The 20059-nt window shown below is 32.4% G+C and overlaps 1 protein-coding gene across 6 annotated transcripts in view; it reads right to left on the minus strand.

Annotated features, from left to right (window-relative positions):
- The window catches only part of LOC111641740 (eyes absent homolog 1-like), a 44958-nt gene extending 29743 nt beyond the window's left edge, over positions 1-15215 (minus strand). For 2 of the 6 annotated variants that reach the window (XM_023387947.1, XM_023387950.1), the window contains exon 1: positions 14815-15210. In XM_023387947.1, coding sequence (XP_023243715.1) covers positions 14815-14868 — 54 coding nt within the window. In that variant the 5' untranslated portion in view covers positions 14869-15210. Of the gene's footprint in view, positions 1-14814 lie in introns of all 6 variants that reach the window. The other 4 variants (XM_023387946.1, XM_023387948.1, XM_023387951.1 and 1 more) reach the window with 4 other exon arrangements.
- Positions 15216-20059: the final 4844 nt, after the last annotated feature.

The raw sequence follows: 20059 nt of genomic DNA on the forward strand, positions 1-20059 counted from the left end.
CTTTTAATATAGGGGTTCGACTACTAGGACCCACTCTGCCTTGCGAGGAAATGTCAAAAAGTTATTCGGTGGCTGGGGTACGAGTCGATTGCGTCAATGAATAATTTCCTGTTTATGATGCTCCCCCCTTTTAAACGAATGCCATTTATCTAAAACTAAACCTCTTCCCTACCTATTTTAAGGAAACGATCGACTAGTTAAATTAATATTTATGGTAACCTATTAAGAGTCGAGTAACATTATACACGAATAGGGTCGTAAGAGGCTTTGGTTGCCGTTTATAATTGATGCGATGGGTAATTTTCGTGCATGAAGAGGGCATTAAAACATAATCGAGGGGACCATTATTGAATATTTGATCGAGTCGGGGGCTGTTACGGGTTTCGGTTCATTGAATTATATTCTATAATATATTTATAAATGGGACATTTGTAAGATGGAAGATGCCTTTGATATGGATGTGTATCATGTAGGAAAGTATTGATATAAAACTAAAATTCTTTGTTAGAGAATAGAAGAATATGATACTACAATAGTTGATGTATTATTCTAGAAGTTGAATGATATTTTGTGATCTTCAATCGTTGTAAAACCATCCTGTCTTGTCTTATTTTTGAGGAAGGTTTACTTGGCAAACTACACTAGATGCAACTTGTTGATAGGAAATCATTGAAATAAACTTAAATAATGTTGTTTTAAAGTTAGAAAATTATAATATATTATTTGTTTTAGATAATTAACAAACGAATAGTGAAGTTTCTGTCTTGTGTAATTGTTCTAATGGGGGTATTCATGAGTCGGGATAGAAGTTACGGTTGTGTGTCTTGTAATTCGATAATTTTAACATTATTATCGTTTATAGGTTAAAAAATATAATTGGAAGTTAAATTTATAAGCAATTTAATCGAAAAATTAGAAATTTTTCTTAAATTACGCGTTTAAAATGCCGAGAATTGACGAGGAAAACACGATCTTTATCGTCTCGTCAAGAGATATTCTGGCCTATAAAATCAATTTATCGGCCTAAAAATATATAAACAACCGTATTTTTGTCTAGAGAATAGATCTTTAATAGTTTTTACTGTGAAGAATTCCATAAGATTATATATTTATGCGTAAAATATAGCTTAAATAGTTCGTGTAAGTGGTGAGGAAATTATGTAAAAACCGTTATTATTGGCCGTTCCGAAAGTGGCTACTCCATTTAGCATAAGTGTATTCGAAATAGCAATCTGCATTACCGGCTGAAGTCGGTCATTGTAGAAACAGCTGCTGTAGCCAAACAATAGCCTTAAGCTCTGCCAGTTCTCTGGATTTGCCGGCTGGACCCAAAAACCTCTCCGATCTTACCCATTATAGCTACTGTTTACTACCGAATAAGTCAAATTTCTAGCATGTGTAGCCTATTGATTGGCACAGAAAGGACCAGGAAAGCCTAAAAATACGATTACAAACTAAAATCTGCCAGTTAAAATTAAACCGGAGCCATATTTAGGTTGTGTTAATGAGTGGTTGAAGGATCTAATCTCTGGATCTTTCGAGCGATTTATTTTATTTTAAATAAGAAAAAAATTGCCTTTATCTTATATTATTTCATTAAATTAACAGTTAAATTTANTAATCTATAATTAAAATAATTTTTAAGTTATACAACGAAATTTTGGTCTAAAATATTTAATTTCGTACTGTAAAACCGGGTGGTAGATGTATTCTATAAACTAGATAACGGGTGAGAAGAGCGTGGCATCTCATAATGAGGTCCAGTTCGAATGACCTTTAAGGTTAACGGGAGGGGTGACCTGTCAAAAAAGATGTTTTATTCGCATTCTCCGTGGAAAGTTTAGATGATAATGCTGCCAATAAAAGTCGGCCGTTTATCAGCAGATACTCTTCAGATTAATTCGATGATAAAGGCTTCCATTGTGGGTTGTTAAAGGGGGACGTTTTTTTTTTCTCTAGAGTTTCTTTACAATTTAGAGGCGAAAAAAAGTTGAAGATGGTATTTCGCACGTTCCCGACCGCTCGTATACTGGAGGAGATTGGCGAAATTTTAAATGGCACCTGTCTTAGCCGGTTACGAGTTTTTAACACCCACTCACGCAACGATGCCATTATGAAAATCCCGTGCTGCCATCTGTTTTTCGAAAGCATAATTAATAATAATGATGGTAATAATCTCGTTTAAGTGATTAGAAGAGCGGAAAACACGGTTTAAAACACGAGAATATTTAATTGTCTTTTGTGTGTTAAATACGGGCATAGGAATGCCGAACGAATGTCGAATAACGAATATTTTATCCCTGTTTTAATTCTATCGTTCGCTTAGAGGAAGATGTAAAGTGTCATTTGAGAAAAAGCCACATCAAATCAAGAATTAACAAGACACACAACCATAAATCACTCCTTGCTGAAGATAATCATTCATCTTTGCCAACTCGCTATCTTTTCTATGACTTTAGTCGTTTCCGCTTCCGATTGGTTCATCTTTCTCCTAAGACACGCCCATACTTGTCGGTAACGACGGAAAGTGGGCGGTATTGTACGATGGGCGTTACTTAAAATCGCCAGCCAATGACAGAGTAGGGGATGGGACTTATTGGTTAATAACTTACAAATAAGCCGGATGAAGGGAAACAAATGAGTGCCATCTGGTGGTTATGCTTCGAGTCAATAATCGTTTTCGATGAATAATTAAATTGATAATGATCAAAATTAACTGCTATAATTGGGAATATAATGCTTATAATATTCAATTTTATGGCTTCATTTTTGCATTTAAAAATAAAAAAAATCTACATATTATAACTATTTTATATCTTAATGCTTAATAAAAGTGGTATTACAGGGTTACATAAATTTCTATACGGTTGTAAATTAAAGGGTTTTTTAAATATTTTCTTAAGAAAAAAACACATGAAAGGTTAATTTTTAAGGTTATAATAGGTTTTACAAGATTTTAGATAAGGATTTTACTGCAAATGAGCTTCATGTAACTAGTAGTTTAAGTAAATATGTCAGTTTATAAACCTCTTTATAAAGTTATAAAGAATGTTATAGGCTTATAAAATTATAATATTATATACTTTACTTCTACATTTAAACACAGTTTTATAAATAAAATAATTAACAACATTACCAAGTCATATACAAAGCCTTTTTATGGTTATTGAATGGCGTGTGTTCGGACCTCACTCGATAGCATAATTTTTAATTTAGAACTTTATTTCTTTTTAACAAATAAGTTTTAATTGTCACTGAAGAATGCAAGGCCTCTTTAACCCATGGGCCTAGCTGACATAGGTGAGGACTCATCTTACTGCTCATTACTAATGTTTTTGTTCTAGATCTGTGTAATGCCTCGGAATAAATGATACCAGGGCCTCAGTAGTGTTTAAAACAATCCCAGAGAGTGCCTGGATTTAGATTTTACTCGTCAGAAAGGCCCTAAAAATGAGTCCAGAAGGGCTATGTCTCAGAGAGGTTTTTTTTGGTCTGTGGGTTGATGAATATAGTTTTTAGATTATATATAGGCCGAATTTTAATCTTAAAAAAGTCTTAAAATGATTATGTAAAGTAATAAATCGAAATCGGGCATCTCATTAATTATTGTGATTTAATTTGTATCAAATTATGTTTTATAATTATTAAATATTCTTGTAATTTGTGAAATTATCTCAAATTATACCGCCCAAGTGAGTGGCAGGCCCTATATGCCTCTGTAAGGCCTTTATTAAATAAAAACACCACATTATATCCAAAAATAATGGTACCGAAATATCTTGACATAAAAAGGTCCTTATAGAACTAATATAGGGCCGGCTAGTCGCAAATGTAGGCCTCATCCCTCTCCTAAAGCCACAAAATGTACAAATGTAAACAAATGAAACAAGATCTTTCATCGCTTGTCAAGGGTTTAGGCCCTAATTCCTATCATTTTCATTTCAGTTTTTTACATAAAAGACAATTTTAGGGCCCTAAATTGAGTACAGAACCCAGATATTAGAACGGTTTGGCGTAAAAGGGCCTGTCTGATTCTCCTACAGACACAACTGCTGAATGGTCCAGATTCAGATAATAGAAAGACCCCCCCATGCCTCAGAGGGGCCTTTTAAACTATCCAAAGGTGTAAATTATACGGATATTTACTTTTAAGATTCAATTTGAGTCCTCAAAATTGAATCAGATAATGAGATGCCCTAACTCAGAGAGGCCTATTGGGCCTTCCTGTATCAAGATCCGAATATAAAGCAAGTCACTTTCTAATGTAAGAACTTATAATTTTACTGCAAAAATAGATGTTTTAAGCAACAATTTATTAAGTTTTGAGTGATAATTTTTATTATTTATCTGATAGTCTATGAAAAATTAAGCGGAGAGGCCAAGAAAATTAATTACATGCATAGAAAATCCTTTAATTTTTGTAAACAAAACAAAGATCTTCGCCCATTTATTTCATATTTATATTAAAATTTCTGTTTAAATTAAGGTTTTAAGCATAATTTATCGTAATATTTCGCTACTTAACCGAATTGAAATTAGATTTATTATTATTTTAAAGCGCTAATTCCCTTATTTTTAGGTGAAACGTAGAGTAGATCTAAGGATCATACTTATCTGAATTGTTAAATATGATGCTCCCTTTCAGGGTTTTAGATATGAGGATGCGATATGGCAGAGTAAACCTTCCCCTAGTTTGCCTTCTAGAATGATAAACCATGCATTTTGATGATAACTTTTGATAAATGGGGGGCAAAATCTTTTATCGTATCGAGTTTTTATTGTGTTCGCTTGATTATATATAACCCTAAATCTTGTGTTTCATGGAAGCTACTTATATAAATCACGTAAACCTGAACTATAAACCTTAATTTATATATAAAAAATCTATGGAATTTGTCCTTGAAAATATAAATAATTTAATAGTTATAATATCAGAATTAATTTAAATTAAGGTTTTACTAAAATTTCACAATTAAATGTGGATTTAAACGCGTTTAACTCACCCAATTACTGATCTTCTTAAGCAGTTTAAACTTAATTTGGAAGCGAAATAATTTAAATTTTCATTTAAATTCATAAAGGCCCTTTAATATATAAGGTAATTCGCTAAATATTCTAAAAAATGGGCCTTCTTGGATGTGGAAGGTATATTTAATTAAATAAATTGCCTTTAAAGAGGGGTGAAAATTTAATCTTTTCCTTTGTTACAGTGGAATTTCTTAATTTATACAGCGACTATATAATAAAATACAGTTAATTTAATCTATATTTATGGTTTAATATGTAAATATTGGCCTATAATCAATTTATATATTAATTTTTTAAAATATTTTTATGTAGTAAATCCATTGATATAAATGAATCTTTAGGCCTGACTCTATATGTTTTGTATGCTCCAGGATCTATAGGAAGGTGAAATTAAAGGGAGAATATATTAATAAATACTGAAACTTTGTATAAATTATAAATTAATATATAAATTTTTACTTGTAAATTTTAATTATTTTATAGAAATTTTGATAAAATTTCAAATAAACTGCCTAAAATCTGCCTTAAACTTTACCTATATCAAATAAACTAACATGCCTTAAGGGCAAAAATGGGCTTTATAATAACTTGGCCTATTATATAATAATGAATATTCCTATTAAACATTGCATAAATTTAACCTCAAAAGCAAAAATTTATTGTTTTCTTAAGGATTTTTAGCTTAAATTAGTTTGTAATTTAGGCCTATAATTTTAAATTGAATTTTTAAAAAATCATTTACAAGCCCTAAAGGACGAAACAGCTGTTACATTACTAAAGTGGATTAAACAGTAAGTAGATTAAAGGAAAAGTTCAAAGGTCAAGTAGATCCTGAAAGCATAAAAGTCAGTAGTTTCACACACGAAAATACTCTAATTTTTGTACTTTTAAACAACGATTTAAGTTATTATTATTATTATTATTTAAATAACGGTTACAAATTGATATTTAACGCAAAAATGTAACATTGTTTAACAATTATATTTAAAGATTTCTATAAATAAATCTGTTTTGACGACAGAAAACAGTATTATTTTCACTCAGTTATCTGTTAAATCACCTTAACTTCAAAGGTTATTTCAATTGGTAATTAATGTCCTGGATGTAAACTTTAGTTAAAATTAATGCTGTTTGGGCTATAAACAAGTAATTTATGATCTTCAGATTATAAATTATTGCTCAATTTTTCCATAATTGGGCATAATTTCCATCTATGGGCAACTTTATTGTGTTAGACACGCACTTTTCTGTCTCGTCTATTCTCTGTTGGACTTGGAGTATTGATTGTTTGGCTCCTATATAATTAATATAGAATATCCTATATAAATATTGGCTCCTTTATAATTATATTCCTATAGGATTCATTCTGTATTCTTCTCTTTCTTCCTACATAAATAGAAACAGAGAGAAAAGTACAACATGAATATACTTTAAAGACCTAAATATACTAATTTTTTTGTATATTAGGGCCATATAATTTAACCGGCTTCACGTTTAGAGTGCCCTAAGAATATATATAAAGGAAAAAAATCCCTCCTTTTCTTATTAGATCCCCTCCATTTAAGAAGATGTATTGAAGGCCTGATAAATGTTAAGTGATTCGGGCCTCCTGAACATTCGAGAGGCCCTACGAGTACATGGTATAAATTGTGTGTAGAATTGATTTAAAAATAACATAAAATTGCTTATTTTCTGTATAAAATTAACTCATTCGATGCTCACACAGCGCTATAAATTAAATCTTAGAAACAAAGGAAAACAATAAAGGAGCCGAAGAAGGCAAAAAAAGAAAATAAAAATAAATCGTTAAAGCAGCGACGAAATAAAAATAAAATAAAAATTTAAAGAGAAAAATAAATAAAAATAAAATTTTAAGTTTAGTTACATTAAATGAGCTAGAAAATTTATAAAATTTTGCCAAAATTTCTTAAATAAATTCAATTTAAACCCGTGCCAAGGAGGCAAATCCACTTCAGAATCAACGCACTCAACGAAGAATAATAAAAAAAAATTAAATAATTCGAAGCAAATTATTTATAAATTATTCTTTAAATTTAAGAAATAAGTTTAAAGAATTAAAATATATTTAAAAAATTCGAATTATATTCTATAATATATTTATAAATGGGACATTTGTAAGATGGAAGATGCCTTTGATATGGATGTGTATCATGTAGGAAAGTATTGATATAAAACTAAAATTCTTTGTTAGAGAATAGAAGAATATGATACTACAACAGTTGATGTATTATTCTAGAAGTTGAATGATATTTTGTGATCTTCAATCGTTGTAAAACCATCCTGTCTTGTCTTATTTTTGAGGAAGGTTTACTTGGCAAACTACACTAGATGCAACTTGTTGATAGGAAATCATTGAAATAAACTTAAATAATGTTGTTTTAAAGTTAGAAAATTATAATATATTATTTGTTTTAGATAATTAACAAACGAATAATGAAGTTTCTGTCTTGTGTAATTGTTCTAATGGGGGTATTCATGAGTCGGGATAGAAGTTACGGTTGTGTGTCTTGTAATTCGATAATTTTAACATTATTATCGTTTATAGGTTAAAAAATATAATTGGAAGTTAAATTTATAAGCAATTTAATCGAAAAATTAGAAATTTTTCTTAAATTACGCGTTTAAAATGCCGAGAATTGACGAGGAAAACACGATCTTTATCGTCTCGTCAAGAGATATTCTGGCCTATAAAATCAATTTATCGGCCTAAAAATATATAAACAACCGTATTTTTGTCTAGAGAATAGATCTTTAATAGTTTTTACTGTGAAGAATTCCATAAGATTATATATTTATGCGTAAAATATAGCTTAAATAGTTCGTGTAAGTGGTGAGGAAATTATGTAAAAACCGTTATTATTGGCCGTTCCGAAAGTGGCTACTCCATTTAGCATAAGTGTATTCGAAATAGCAATCTGCATTACCGGCTGAAGTCGGTCATTGTAGAAACAGCTGCTGTAGCCAAACAATAGCCTTAAGCTCTGCCAGTTCTCTGGATTTGCCGGCTGGACCCAAAAACCTCTCCGATCTTACCCATTATAGCTACTGTTTACTACCGAATAAGTCAAATTTCTAGCATGTGTAGCCTATTGATTGGCACAGAAAGGACCAGGAAAGCCTAAAAATACGATTACAAACTAAAATCTGCCAGTTAAAATTAAACCGGAGCCATATTTAGGTTGTGTTAATGAGTGGTTGAAGGATCTAATCTCTGGATCTTTCGAGCGATTTATTTTATTTTAAATAAGAAAAAAATTGCCTTTATCTTATATTATTTCATTAAATTAACAGTTAAATTTACTATAAATAAGATTTTAAATTCATTTTTACGATTATAAATTAAAATATGCGAGTTAAAATTAAACTAGAGCCATATTTAGATCGTGTTAATGAGTGGATGAAGGATCTTTCAAGCGATTTATTTTATTTTTAATAAGAAAGAAATACCTTTATGTTATATTATTTTGTTAAATTGATAGTTAAAGTTACTATAAATGAGATTTTTAATAGTTTTTTTTGTTTATTTTAACGAGAAAAATGGTAAAAATCCACCCCGCTTTAACGACGGTTCGCTTGTTTTCTGGGTTAGCATTCTGAATGGATTCGAGGTGAGGACATATTTAGCAATAAGAAATTTGTGAAGTATGCGTTACGTGAATGTTGAAGGGGGGGATTTTTCAGTTGGCCAAGAGAAACAAAACGAGAAAATAATGACGAAGCGAGAGAGAGAGAGATAGAGAGAGAGGAAGAGAAGGGAGTCATCATCAAGTAAAGAAATAGAGGCGAAGACGAATCATGATACATCAGCCACATGTTTCTGTTGACGTGCGTGAACGGTGCTAGATGCTATCTTCCCGATCTGGGGACATGTTTCAGACAACAAGAAGGCCAGACGGCAACAACTGTTCATTCAAACTCGCCGTAAACACAAGGACTATAATGCAGATGGCCCGTACACGGTGAAAAAATTTTAATGATCTTGTAAGTAAACAGCATAAAGTTAGCTTGGCTACAATTGTTTTTTATGCGCGATTCAATGCCCTTTTTTTCGTCGGGTGTACAGGAGGGGGGAGGCGCCTAGAGGAAGGCCGAAAAACCAATTGATGGGAACCGAAAGTGGTTGCCAGGTTAACAGTTCTTCAAACATGGCCCGTTCCTTCCCTCCCCAACGGTCCCCTTTTTAGTGAGTGCTAGACATCAGCCGACGACCATTGTTGTTGAGCACCCTATTTAGGGAACAATAGCGTGTACCGAGTTCCTTCTATGAACTTTTAATATAGGGGTTCGACTACTAGGACCCACTCTGCCTTGCGAGGAAATGTCAAAAAGTTATTCGGTGGCTGGGGTACGAGTCGATTGCGTCAATGAATAATTTCCTGTTTATGATGCTCCCCCCTTTTAAACGAATGCCATTTATCTAAAACTAAACCTCTTCCCTACCTATTTTAAGGAAACGATCGACTAGTTAAATTAATATTTATGGTAACCTATTAAGAGTCGAGTAACATTATACACGAATAGGGTCGTAAGAGGCTTTGGTTGCCGTTTATAATTGATGCGATGGGCAATTTTCGTGCATGAAGAGGGCATTAAAACATAATCGAGGGGACCATTATTGAATATTTGATCGAGTCGGGGGCTGTTACGGGTTTCGGTTCATTAGTATTTGTTTCTTGTTCGATTGTAGAGTGTAGGTTTACCTGTGTTAGCTTGTGTATGAGCCCTATGGGGTTGAGACCATTACCCAACCTTCCCGCCCCTCAACAATGGTCAGCGAAAGGTCATTTCTTGCCCCGATGCTGTTGTATGCCACTGGGAGGGGATGGGAGGATCGTCAATAAGTAAAATTTGTTCGCTGCGGTTGCCCACTACTGTAACACACAACGGGCTGATCAGCAATGGCCCGCCCGGTCTTTTCCCACTATTTTCTGCTTTCTATACGACTAGAGTCATAACTCACGCGACCAGACAGCCGAATCGGGGTCCTTGTGGACGGGTAGCTCCACTCCAACTTACAATAAACATCCCGATTGAAAAACAGTCGAGAACACTAAGAATAACACTTGTAATGCCTATTCTGTGGATCAGAATAGAGAAACGTGTATCCGAGAAAACTCGTAAAGCTACGAACGTTAATTAATGGCTCCTAGAAGGGTAAAATTAGACTCGTTATAACATATAAGAGGCCTTTCTTTACCAAATAAGTCTATAAAAACGCGAAGAACTAAGCTAATGTCCGCGTGGAATGAGGTCTTAAGTTGTAGTTTATAAATCTTTCTCTGGCTCCTAGGAGTCATTCCACTCGAACTAACAATAAACAGCGGAGAACACTAAGAATAATACTTGTAATGCCTACTCTATGGATCAGAATGGCGTAACGTGGATTCTAGAAAGTTTCAAACGTTAATGGCTCTTATAGGAGTTGAAATTAGACTCGTTATAACATATAAGAGGCCTATCCTTAACAAATAAGTCTAATATACGGGTAGAACGAGGCCCTAAGTTGTAGCTCGCGTGTAAATCCTTCTGTGACTCCACTCGAACTGACAATAAACAGTAGAGAACAGTAAGAATAACACTTGTAATGCCTTCTCTATGGCGAAACGTGGATCCTAGAAAGCTCGTAAAGCTTCGAACATTCATTAATGGCTTTTAAGAGGGTTGAAACTAGACATAAGAGGCCTTTCACTCATACCAGATAAGTCTAAAAAACACAAAATCCTAATCTAGTATCCTCGTAGAACGAGGCCCCAAGATGTAACTCGCGTTTAAATCCTTCCCAGGCTCCCAGGAACGGATGGAAGAAAAAAAAAATGTAATTTTAGTGTATTATCCTTTGATGGATACTTGTATTACCTTTCGGTAGACAGTTTCGTTCTCTATTTCTGTACGCGCTCACAAGAAATTCTTTCTGAAACCAACCACAATCGCATTCATTGATGGTTCCGATTCCTCAGGAACAGTTAATTGCTCTTATTCGGGCCAAGTACTCAGGAGCACTTAGTCACGGTAAATTATATTTGTGATGTTGAATGGTTGGTGCTTTTTTCTGCTTGGAATGATGAGCATTCGCGGTGTGTTTCTGGGAAGTCTGATCATTCCATTCCATCATCTTCATGCAGCCATATCTACCGTCAGTCGACCATCTCGACCTCACAAGAAGCCGCTTCACTTCTATTCTGTATGATGAATTACCATCCCCCTTATTAAGTATGTCCTTCCATGCAATCGCGTCATTAAAAATTCCATTTAAAAAAATGGCGCAAAATTGTCAAAATCACCTCCTAATTTCGTCAATTCTAGTGAATTTTTAATGGTAAAGAGCCAAAATGGACTCGGAGGATCTCGAGGAGAGCCGATCTAAAAGGAGTTATTCTTCAGATAATCTCGGTTTTAATTAATTAAACTCCTTAATTACGCGTTTTTAAGGGGTTAATTAAGTGTGTTAAGAGGAATTTTGACCAAAAAAAGCGGGGATTTGACCGCGTTATCGCTCCATCTTAACTTGTGTAGCTACTCATTAAACGCGAAAAAATGGCTCCTAGAATAATTATTTTGTAATATTCTTACAACGTTTACAAAGAGAAGAATTATTAAGACTCATCTCACTTTACAATAATAATAATAATAATAAAAAATCCGCCATTACCGGGCTATTAATCAAGTATAGAGGCCGGTCACATGAACGACTTTTTGCAGCCTTTTTTCGAGCTGACATCGAAGAAACCGGGCTTTATTTCGCCCCGAATTTCGCGAAAACATAGATAAGGATTAAGGCATTGTTTAGGGAAGTAAGGAAACCCCGAATCGTACGAGGGGGTGGGAGTAATTTGCGTACGTTTAAAGTAGTGACGTATGCCTTGTGTTTAGTAGTAAAATAATTGAGAAAAGTCAGGAAGATTTAGTCGAGGGGTGGTGGTGGATCGAATAGTTGAATGAACATTCGGCAATGTGTTTAGCCACAAAAGATTCAGGGAAGGGAAGAAAATCCACCCCTTGGTAGTGTTTTCTGTCGAAGGTTTAGTCCTATTGTGAAGATTTGTGAAGTTTATTTAGAGGTGTGTGATTGGCAAGTTTTTACTTGTAAATCCCAGATCAGGATAGTGATTTAGAGAAGGTCTGAGAGAGAAAAAAAGTTGGGGTGAATTGGTGGCCCGGCCCCCCTCCCGTTCGTCTACTAGTTTCCCCATTCAGTAGCTCTCCCCTAGACTTGGACTGTATGAAGTAATCAGGAGGCTGTCAAGAGGCCTCGACTACAGGGGAGGTATTCAGCAATAGTTGTCTATCAGCGTGGTGCCCGTTAGACATTTGTTGGATCTCAAGGACTGAAATGGTCCTTCAGCTGTCTCTTGTGTATAGCAGAAAACTGGCGCGCGCAGTCTGGATTGTCCTTTTCTCCGCTCCTGCATCCATTGTTCATTGCTTGTAGTCGCTTCTAGTTATCATCGGTGGCACATCTCTGACCAGAAATTCATCTCTTAATAATACGTCAGCGGAAAAGACACAAATCAAAGATTGAGACGTAGGATCCCATCGAACAATGGACGCCAAAACCAGCGCTCACCACTCCATCCCTGTGGTCCCTCGGCTCACTAAACAACAATATTGTCCGGTCCCCCTCCCGAATATGTCCAGAAAAAAAAAAATACTTAAAAATTTGTCAAAAATACACGCGGGAGACACGTCAAACTCAGTGTGTTACTCCGATTGTTCTGGCGTGAAACTGTCAGAAGGGGAAACTTTCTTAAGCTCGAACCCAACACATAATGGCCTAATCCGTAAAGTTTATAACGTAAATACTTGTAAAAACCAATTCTTAACTTATTTAATTTATAAAAATATAAATTGTTTATTAATTTAATCCATTAAAACACTTGTAAAATTCAACCCGTATGCCTAACTTGTCTAAACGTCTAAACAAATCACAGCTCTATAAATCTATTTTCGAAGAGAATTTATTCGTTTTTTAAGCCAATTTTTTTACTGTTTTTAACCGTATAATTACCGAAAACATCGAATAATTCCAGTTACATAAGCTAGAAAGGGGAAGAAACTATTGCACTTCCTTACGATAAGCCTTGAAAAAGCCAGCTGGAACTTTATTAAAATGAGCAAAAAAAAACTGTAAAATTTTACCATTTTAATTGTTATTTTTACTGTTTTTTTTTATAAAAAAAAGAATTAATTTAACGAATAAAAATATAATTTATTCAACTCGAAACTAATGAAGTTTTGCCATTTTTTTAAAGCGATTTGTTATGAAATTAATTCTTTTTTAAGTAATTAAATTTACGCTTACTTGACCTAAACCGTGTAAATAAACCTTTCTATACGAATTTTATTCACTCGGAACGGGCAGAAACAGCTTAAAATTTGTATTTTTATAAACAATTTTCAGATCATTTTACTTTATATATTATCTTACAACCATTCACAACCATAAATGCAAGAATTTTCGAGGTCAGTTCACCTTTCTGCTTACAAAAAAAAAAATGCAATTCGTGTATAAAAAAACAACTGAAATAAAAAATACAGAATTGTAGAAAAAAATGCAATTTTTAATAAGTCATACATAAATTATTTACATAAAAATACAATAAATTTATTCGATGATATAGAAGTTTAAATAAAACACAATCTTGAGAACAAGAAGATAAAAAGAAGTAATAAAAATATCAAGGAAACGAAAACCAATCATCACATCAAAATTTTAATCAAAGTCTTTTCAAGAAAAGGAAATAAAAATATACTTTTAGAAACTAATTTAAACACAAATACTATCGTGCATGATTATCTGCACTCGGATCGAATATCTGAATAATATAATAGCATTTATTATTCTACTTCCATTATTCAAAATACTTTTCTTAAATANTGGAAGGTATATTTAATTAAATAAATTGCCTTTAAAGAGGGGTGAAAATTTAATCTTTTCCTTTGTTACAGTGGAATTTCTTAATTTATACAGCGACTATATAATAAAATACAGTTAATTTAATCTATATTTATGGTTTAATATGTAAATATTGGCCTATAATCAATTTATATATTAATTTTTTAAAATATTTTTATGTAGTAAATCCATTGATATAAATGAATCTTTAGGCCTTACTCTATATGTTTTGTATGCTCCAGGATCTATAGGAAGGCTTACAAATAAGCCGGATGAAGGGAAACAAATGAGTGCCATCTGGTGGTTATGCTTCGAGTCAATAATCGTTTTCGATGAATAATTAAATTGATAATGANTTAATTTAATTCGATATTTTTAAATAGAATTTGTTAATTTTACTGTAAATAAAGGGTCTTCCCAACGAAAAGAGAGAGAGGAAAAAAAACCCTAGTTTTACCGAATTTTAAAGCAGAAAATTATATATTTTACGTGCTAAATGACGTAAAATTCGATAAATAATGGATTAGGCCATAAACCGTAACATTAAAAACCCGTAATTTACATGAAATATATAAGTTATACGGCCTAACAGACTGACGAACTAACGATTTAATACGCGATTTCGTAAGCGCGTATTAACTCGAGGAAAGACCCGATTAACAGGCAAAAATAACCTGTAGAATTAAAAGTATAAAATTGCTTGTTTGAGGGGTTCTTGACTGACCTTTTAACCCGAAGTTTCGAAATTAATTACGTGACTTTTAAAGTTAAATTTCGGAGGGTCCAGTTTAGTTTAAATCGTGGGGGAAAATAATAAAAAAAAAGAGCGCGCAGTTACGCGCTTTACGCTCCTCGAGAGCCGGGAAACTTACCTGAAGATAAGGAGGAATCGGTGAATAATTATAATACGGCACATTATACAACATGATGGGATGGGAGGGGTTCTCCTCACCCCCAAAACTAGTTAATGGCGTGAAGAGAAGGGGGCGGAAGAAAAAAATAAACAGAGGAAAAAACAGAGTCGGAGGCAATTCGTCTCTCACCACACACTTCTAAGTTCTGTTGATTGGGAAAGACGAACGAAGCAACGCGATTGACAAGTTGTAAGTGTCGATGCCACACATACGGCTACTTGGTGGAGAGGAATCGTCCTCCTTTAGTTCGCCCGGCCGCCGCCAGGGGGCACCCAAGGGCGGGGAGGCGGGACGAATCTTATTGGACCAGACGGCGTGACGAAACAATGAGTTATAGTTGCCAAATGTGAATTATAAAGATGGAGGCGCTTCCCTGTTTATTCGCCTTGTGGGTGACGATTAAACTTTTGTGGGTTTATTTAGACGCTGGCAACGAGGTTATGTCAACGGTAAGGTGTCGGAGAGTGACACTGAACCGTGTGCGTTAATTGTTGACACATATACACTTCATTTGATAAGGATCGAGTGGGTGTACTTGTGCCTTTGCCCCTTCTGCGCTATTAACGTTTCTCTTTTCTTTCTTTCTTTTCTTGTTTTTTTTTTAATTAAGTTGGTGTGGTTGTGTGAATCGAGGTTTATAGGCTTTCTTTGGCTCGAGTTGTGTCGAAATTCACGCAATTAATGGATTAATTTAGAGTTTGGTTTGCTACCAAACACTTTTATGATTTGTAGCGAGGTTTATTTTTTATTTGTTTATTTAAATTCGCTTGTTTAGTCAAGTTGAACAGTGGAGAAATTCACACATTTTGTGCCTCACTCTAGCACGAAATTCACATCATTATATACTCATTTTACTACTAAATTCGCACAATTTGTGCCTCACTCTAGCACGAAATTCGCATCATTATATACCTCATTTTACTACTAAATTCAAACCAATATAAACCTCACTCTAGCACGAAATTCGCATCATTATATACCTCATTTTACTACTAAATTCACACCGATATAGGCCTATACCTCACTCTAGCACGAAATTCACGTCATTATATGCCTCACTCTAACACAACTCTAACATAACTCTAACACAGCGAGGCTTATCCTCACTCTATTGCATGCTTCATTCTGCTACAGAATTCACATATTTTGTGCCTGACTCTGAAATTCACAGAATTTATATGTCTTAAGTTATCAGCAAGAGATGAAATTCATTGTACAGTACAACTACAGTCACAAACCACTTAAATGCTTAACCAAAATGGAGTTTAATGCACTTCGAAATTAATTTTGATTGCATTTAATGGATTTTTTTAGAAAATTAAAATTGAAGAAAATTAATAAATAAACCTAATTACACGTGTTTCAGACTTATCAATTATTAAAAAAATTGCAAAGAACTCAATTATTTTCCAGAAATTCCAAGTTTTGCTGAACTTTTTACATACCAATTTGCCATTTATTATAGCTTTATATCGCCATTTTGGGTTCGAATTTATTTAAAAAAACTGACAAAAATAATTTTTTTTGCTAATTTTAATTACATTTATGAGATTTTTACGGAAAAACTTAATTTATTTTTTATAAAAATACGTATAAACTATTTAAAAAGTTAAATAAAAGCTTAACTTATCGAATAATTTGGCATTAATCTAGAGCTTCTTCTCACTAAGATTTTTGCTCAAACTTCGAATGTAGCTATAAAAAATTGAATCCTGAAGAATCCTGTCAAATCCTACGAAGTCCTAAAAGTCCTTAAATTATAATACTAAACGATAAAATGGAGTTTAAGCGATGATTTTTTTTAAACCGAAGATGATAAATTTAGCAAGGGAAATCCCCGAATCTTATCAAATTACAGAGGAAATGCTTAAGAAAATTTTGTCAAATTATCCAAAAGATATTAAAAAACCTTTAAGTTTAAATATCAAATGAAAATTTCCTTTACTTTTAAACAAAATTAGGAGAAAAGTAAGGAAGAAATCGTCGAGATAACCCCTTTGATTGTGGCTTATGTTTCCTGTTATCTTCACCAAAATATGCGAATCTTGCAAAATCTTATCATCTTAATGACTTCCTGAAGTTACTTATAAAAACTTTAAGCAAAATATAAGTATTAAATCTTTAAAATCTCTTAAATATTTGATTATATATGGAGATACAAGGCCATAAAGTCGAAAGAACATGATTTAAAATATACATACAAATGTCTCTTTCGGAAGAATTCAGGGCCTAAATTTAGGATTTTTTATTAGAATTTTGAACATTTATTGATTAAAAAACGACATTTTATACACTAAACTAACATCTGCTTACGATTTTAAGTGTTAATTTAGTAATAATTTAACTTAAAATTACATGAAAAGTTATTTGAACGTAGCTTTAACTTGTGAAGTATACGTTGTCTAGTCAAGTTTTGGGGTTAAATTTTGATGTATTTTAGTTATTATAACAGTAAATAACGATTAAAATCTTAAAGTAAGTTTGTTGATAGATTGAAAATGGGCAAAATTGGGTGGAAGAATTTCCGGTGGGTTTCTGGAGAGGCCCCGAAAAATAGCACTCTCTCTCTCTCTCTCTCTCTCTCCTCTTGGCATTTCCCGTGAAACCCAATAACTGCTCCTAAAAAGTTAAGAAATTAATCCTAATTTACGCTTAATAGAACAGGTTCTAGTTTAATTTATATTATACCTTATTTCTGTATAAAATTTTAATGTATTTTGTTCGAAAATATGATTTTTTTTGCAGGTTTTTGCTGAGCTTAACCTTTAATGTAGGCTTCCCCGCAATACAGTAAAGTTTTACAGGTATGTAACAATTTACGTTCTTTTTTTAAAACTAAATTTCTTTATTTAATTATGATTAAAACGTATAAAACGTTAATTTTTATTGATAAAATTCTTATTTTTTAAAATTTTTAAATGATTTTTATACGGTGTGAAGCTTAAAATATTCTAACAAAAGTGATACAGGTTGATGTTTTATGCTGCATCTTCTCATCTTATAGGTTTATAAACACTTAAATCTAATTAAAATAAATATGAAAGAATCGAATTTTAATTATATATTATTCAAAATAATAAAATTCTCCTTCGTTTTTTAAAGAGAACAGAAGGGAAGGAGAGGAAGAGGAGAAGAAAAGAGGGAGGGAGTGGGATACTATGTGAAAGTAGATCAGGTAGAACCTGTGTACCTGAACCATTAATGATTGGTTGAAACGAACTCCCAGTCACGTGTTCCTCTCATCAAACAAATCTACCCCCTCTTATTTGCGGGGAAGTACAGATAATGAATAAGGGGCCAGATGTTTCCTCTGCTTACCTGTTCCTTTCGTGTCCTTGTATTGATTTAATCAACTATGTACTGTACCATCGGATGCGATTTTACGGAACGATCCTTTCGAATCCTTCTCAAATATCCCATTGTACAGTACAGTACAACTCGGTTATTATTCAGGACACAAAAAGAATCTCCATTCAGTCTTGTTTATAATATATAATAACCACGAATTGATGCTCCTCTTCCTTATCACAGTAATGAATTCTAATTGAAAGTGACTCTTGCAGGCAGAGTTACTTTTCAATATTTCTCTCGTTTTATCTTCAATATTTTATGGAAAATTATAGTAAATATTTAATAATTTACATTAATTAATAAATATCTACGATTTATAATCATATTTAATTAATTTCTTAAAAGAATATGACCTAAATTCTTCTCTACAACTCCAATCTCATGCCAGTCTCTTAGGGGGGGTAGGTTGAGTGTTTTTGCTGTTTATAATCCTTATAACGGCTGGTATATAAGGATTATTTTATTAATTTATAACTTTATAGAACTATAAACATCTCTATAATTGTTTATAACAATTTATGTTATTATAAACGAGTTTTTTTTATAAGATTTCTCCTCATCTTTCTATCGCTCTTGCTATTATCTAAGCGATCCTTCACTAGGGAAAAAAGCGTTCTTACGTTCTTTGCTGACGTAATTTTATGCTTTAAACTTATTTAAATATTAAATATAATTAGTAAAAGTGTTAAGATGATTAAATACGGGATGATTTTTTAAAGTAAATTACAATAACTCTAAGTAGAAGAGCTGAAACGTGGTAGAGGCGAATACGTTACTTTAGTTAATTAAAATTGATTAATTGTGCAAAAAATTACTTTAATTTCAATTAATTTATTATAATATCATTATTTAGATTATATTTTTTTACTTTCTACTATGATTTTTTTCTATCATTTCATTACTTAAATCATGCTTTTTCTTTTTTGTGCAGAAAATAGACTTCATAGCATTATTTACCATTGAATACCGTTATAAATCTCTTCGTTTTCGTTCTAAATACTTCATAATTAACATTATTTTGTGTTAATTACGTAATAAATTATCTAAATTTTACTGTAATTTAATAATTTCTATCTTATTCCTTAATTTCGTTAGTTAAATTACTTTTTTCCCTGCAGAATATACGCTTAATCTGCCCATCACTTACCATTGAATCATATTGAAAAATCTATCAATACTTGCCCTAAATGTAACTTAATTAAGTTTATTTTATGTTAATTATACAATTAATTGTCTAAATTTAATTATAATTAACTTATTTAAGTAGAATAATTCTATGTATTTAGTATTATTGAGCTACATTCTTGTATGTTGTAGTGTTAGAAGTAGTAGTAGTAGTAGTGTTACGTGTTATCTTCGAATTATTTTAGATTTTACGCAATTAATTTTGAATTTGCTAACAATTTAAGACTAAAAATCACTTTTTTAATAGAAAAATCACAAAAATAATTAAATAATTATTCATAAATTCCCTTAAAATAGGCGTATATAAGCCTTATAAAAATAGTTGTCGCATCGAATAAAATCCCTACTTTGACTCGATTAAACCAAGAATTAACGTATCATTTTGTCTGAATTCCGTATAATTTACAAAGTTCGTCAGTTTGTCTGCCCGTTGCGGTTAAAATACGCAGAGGATTTTTATACTTTAACCTTACAACAATTTAAAGGGTGTCTCGAAAGTAAATTAACCACTTTTTAATCGCTAAAATCTCTGCTAATCAAACACGAATTGATATTTAGACCAGTCAACTAACTATTGGGCCACCCATATATATATATATATATATTATATTATATACGAACTCTTTTAGACAACTTTCAAAGAACAAATCGCTATCACTTAAGGACA

This window comes from Centruroides sculpturatus, unplaced genomic scaffold (assembly GCF_000671375.1).
Source record: "Centruroides sculpturatus isolate CEXI.00-Female unplaced genomic scaffold, Cexi_2.0 scaffold1656, whole genome shotgun sequence".
NCBI lineage: Eukaryota > Metazoa > Arthropoda > Arachnida > Scorpiones > Buthidae > Centruroides > Centruroides sculpturatus.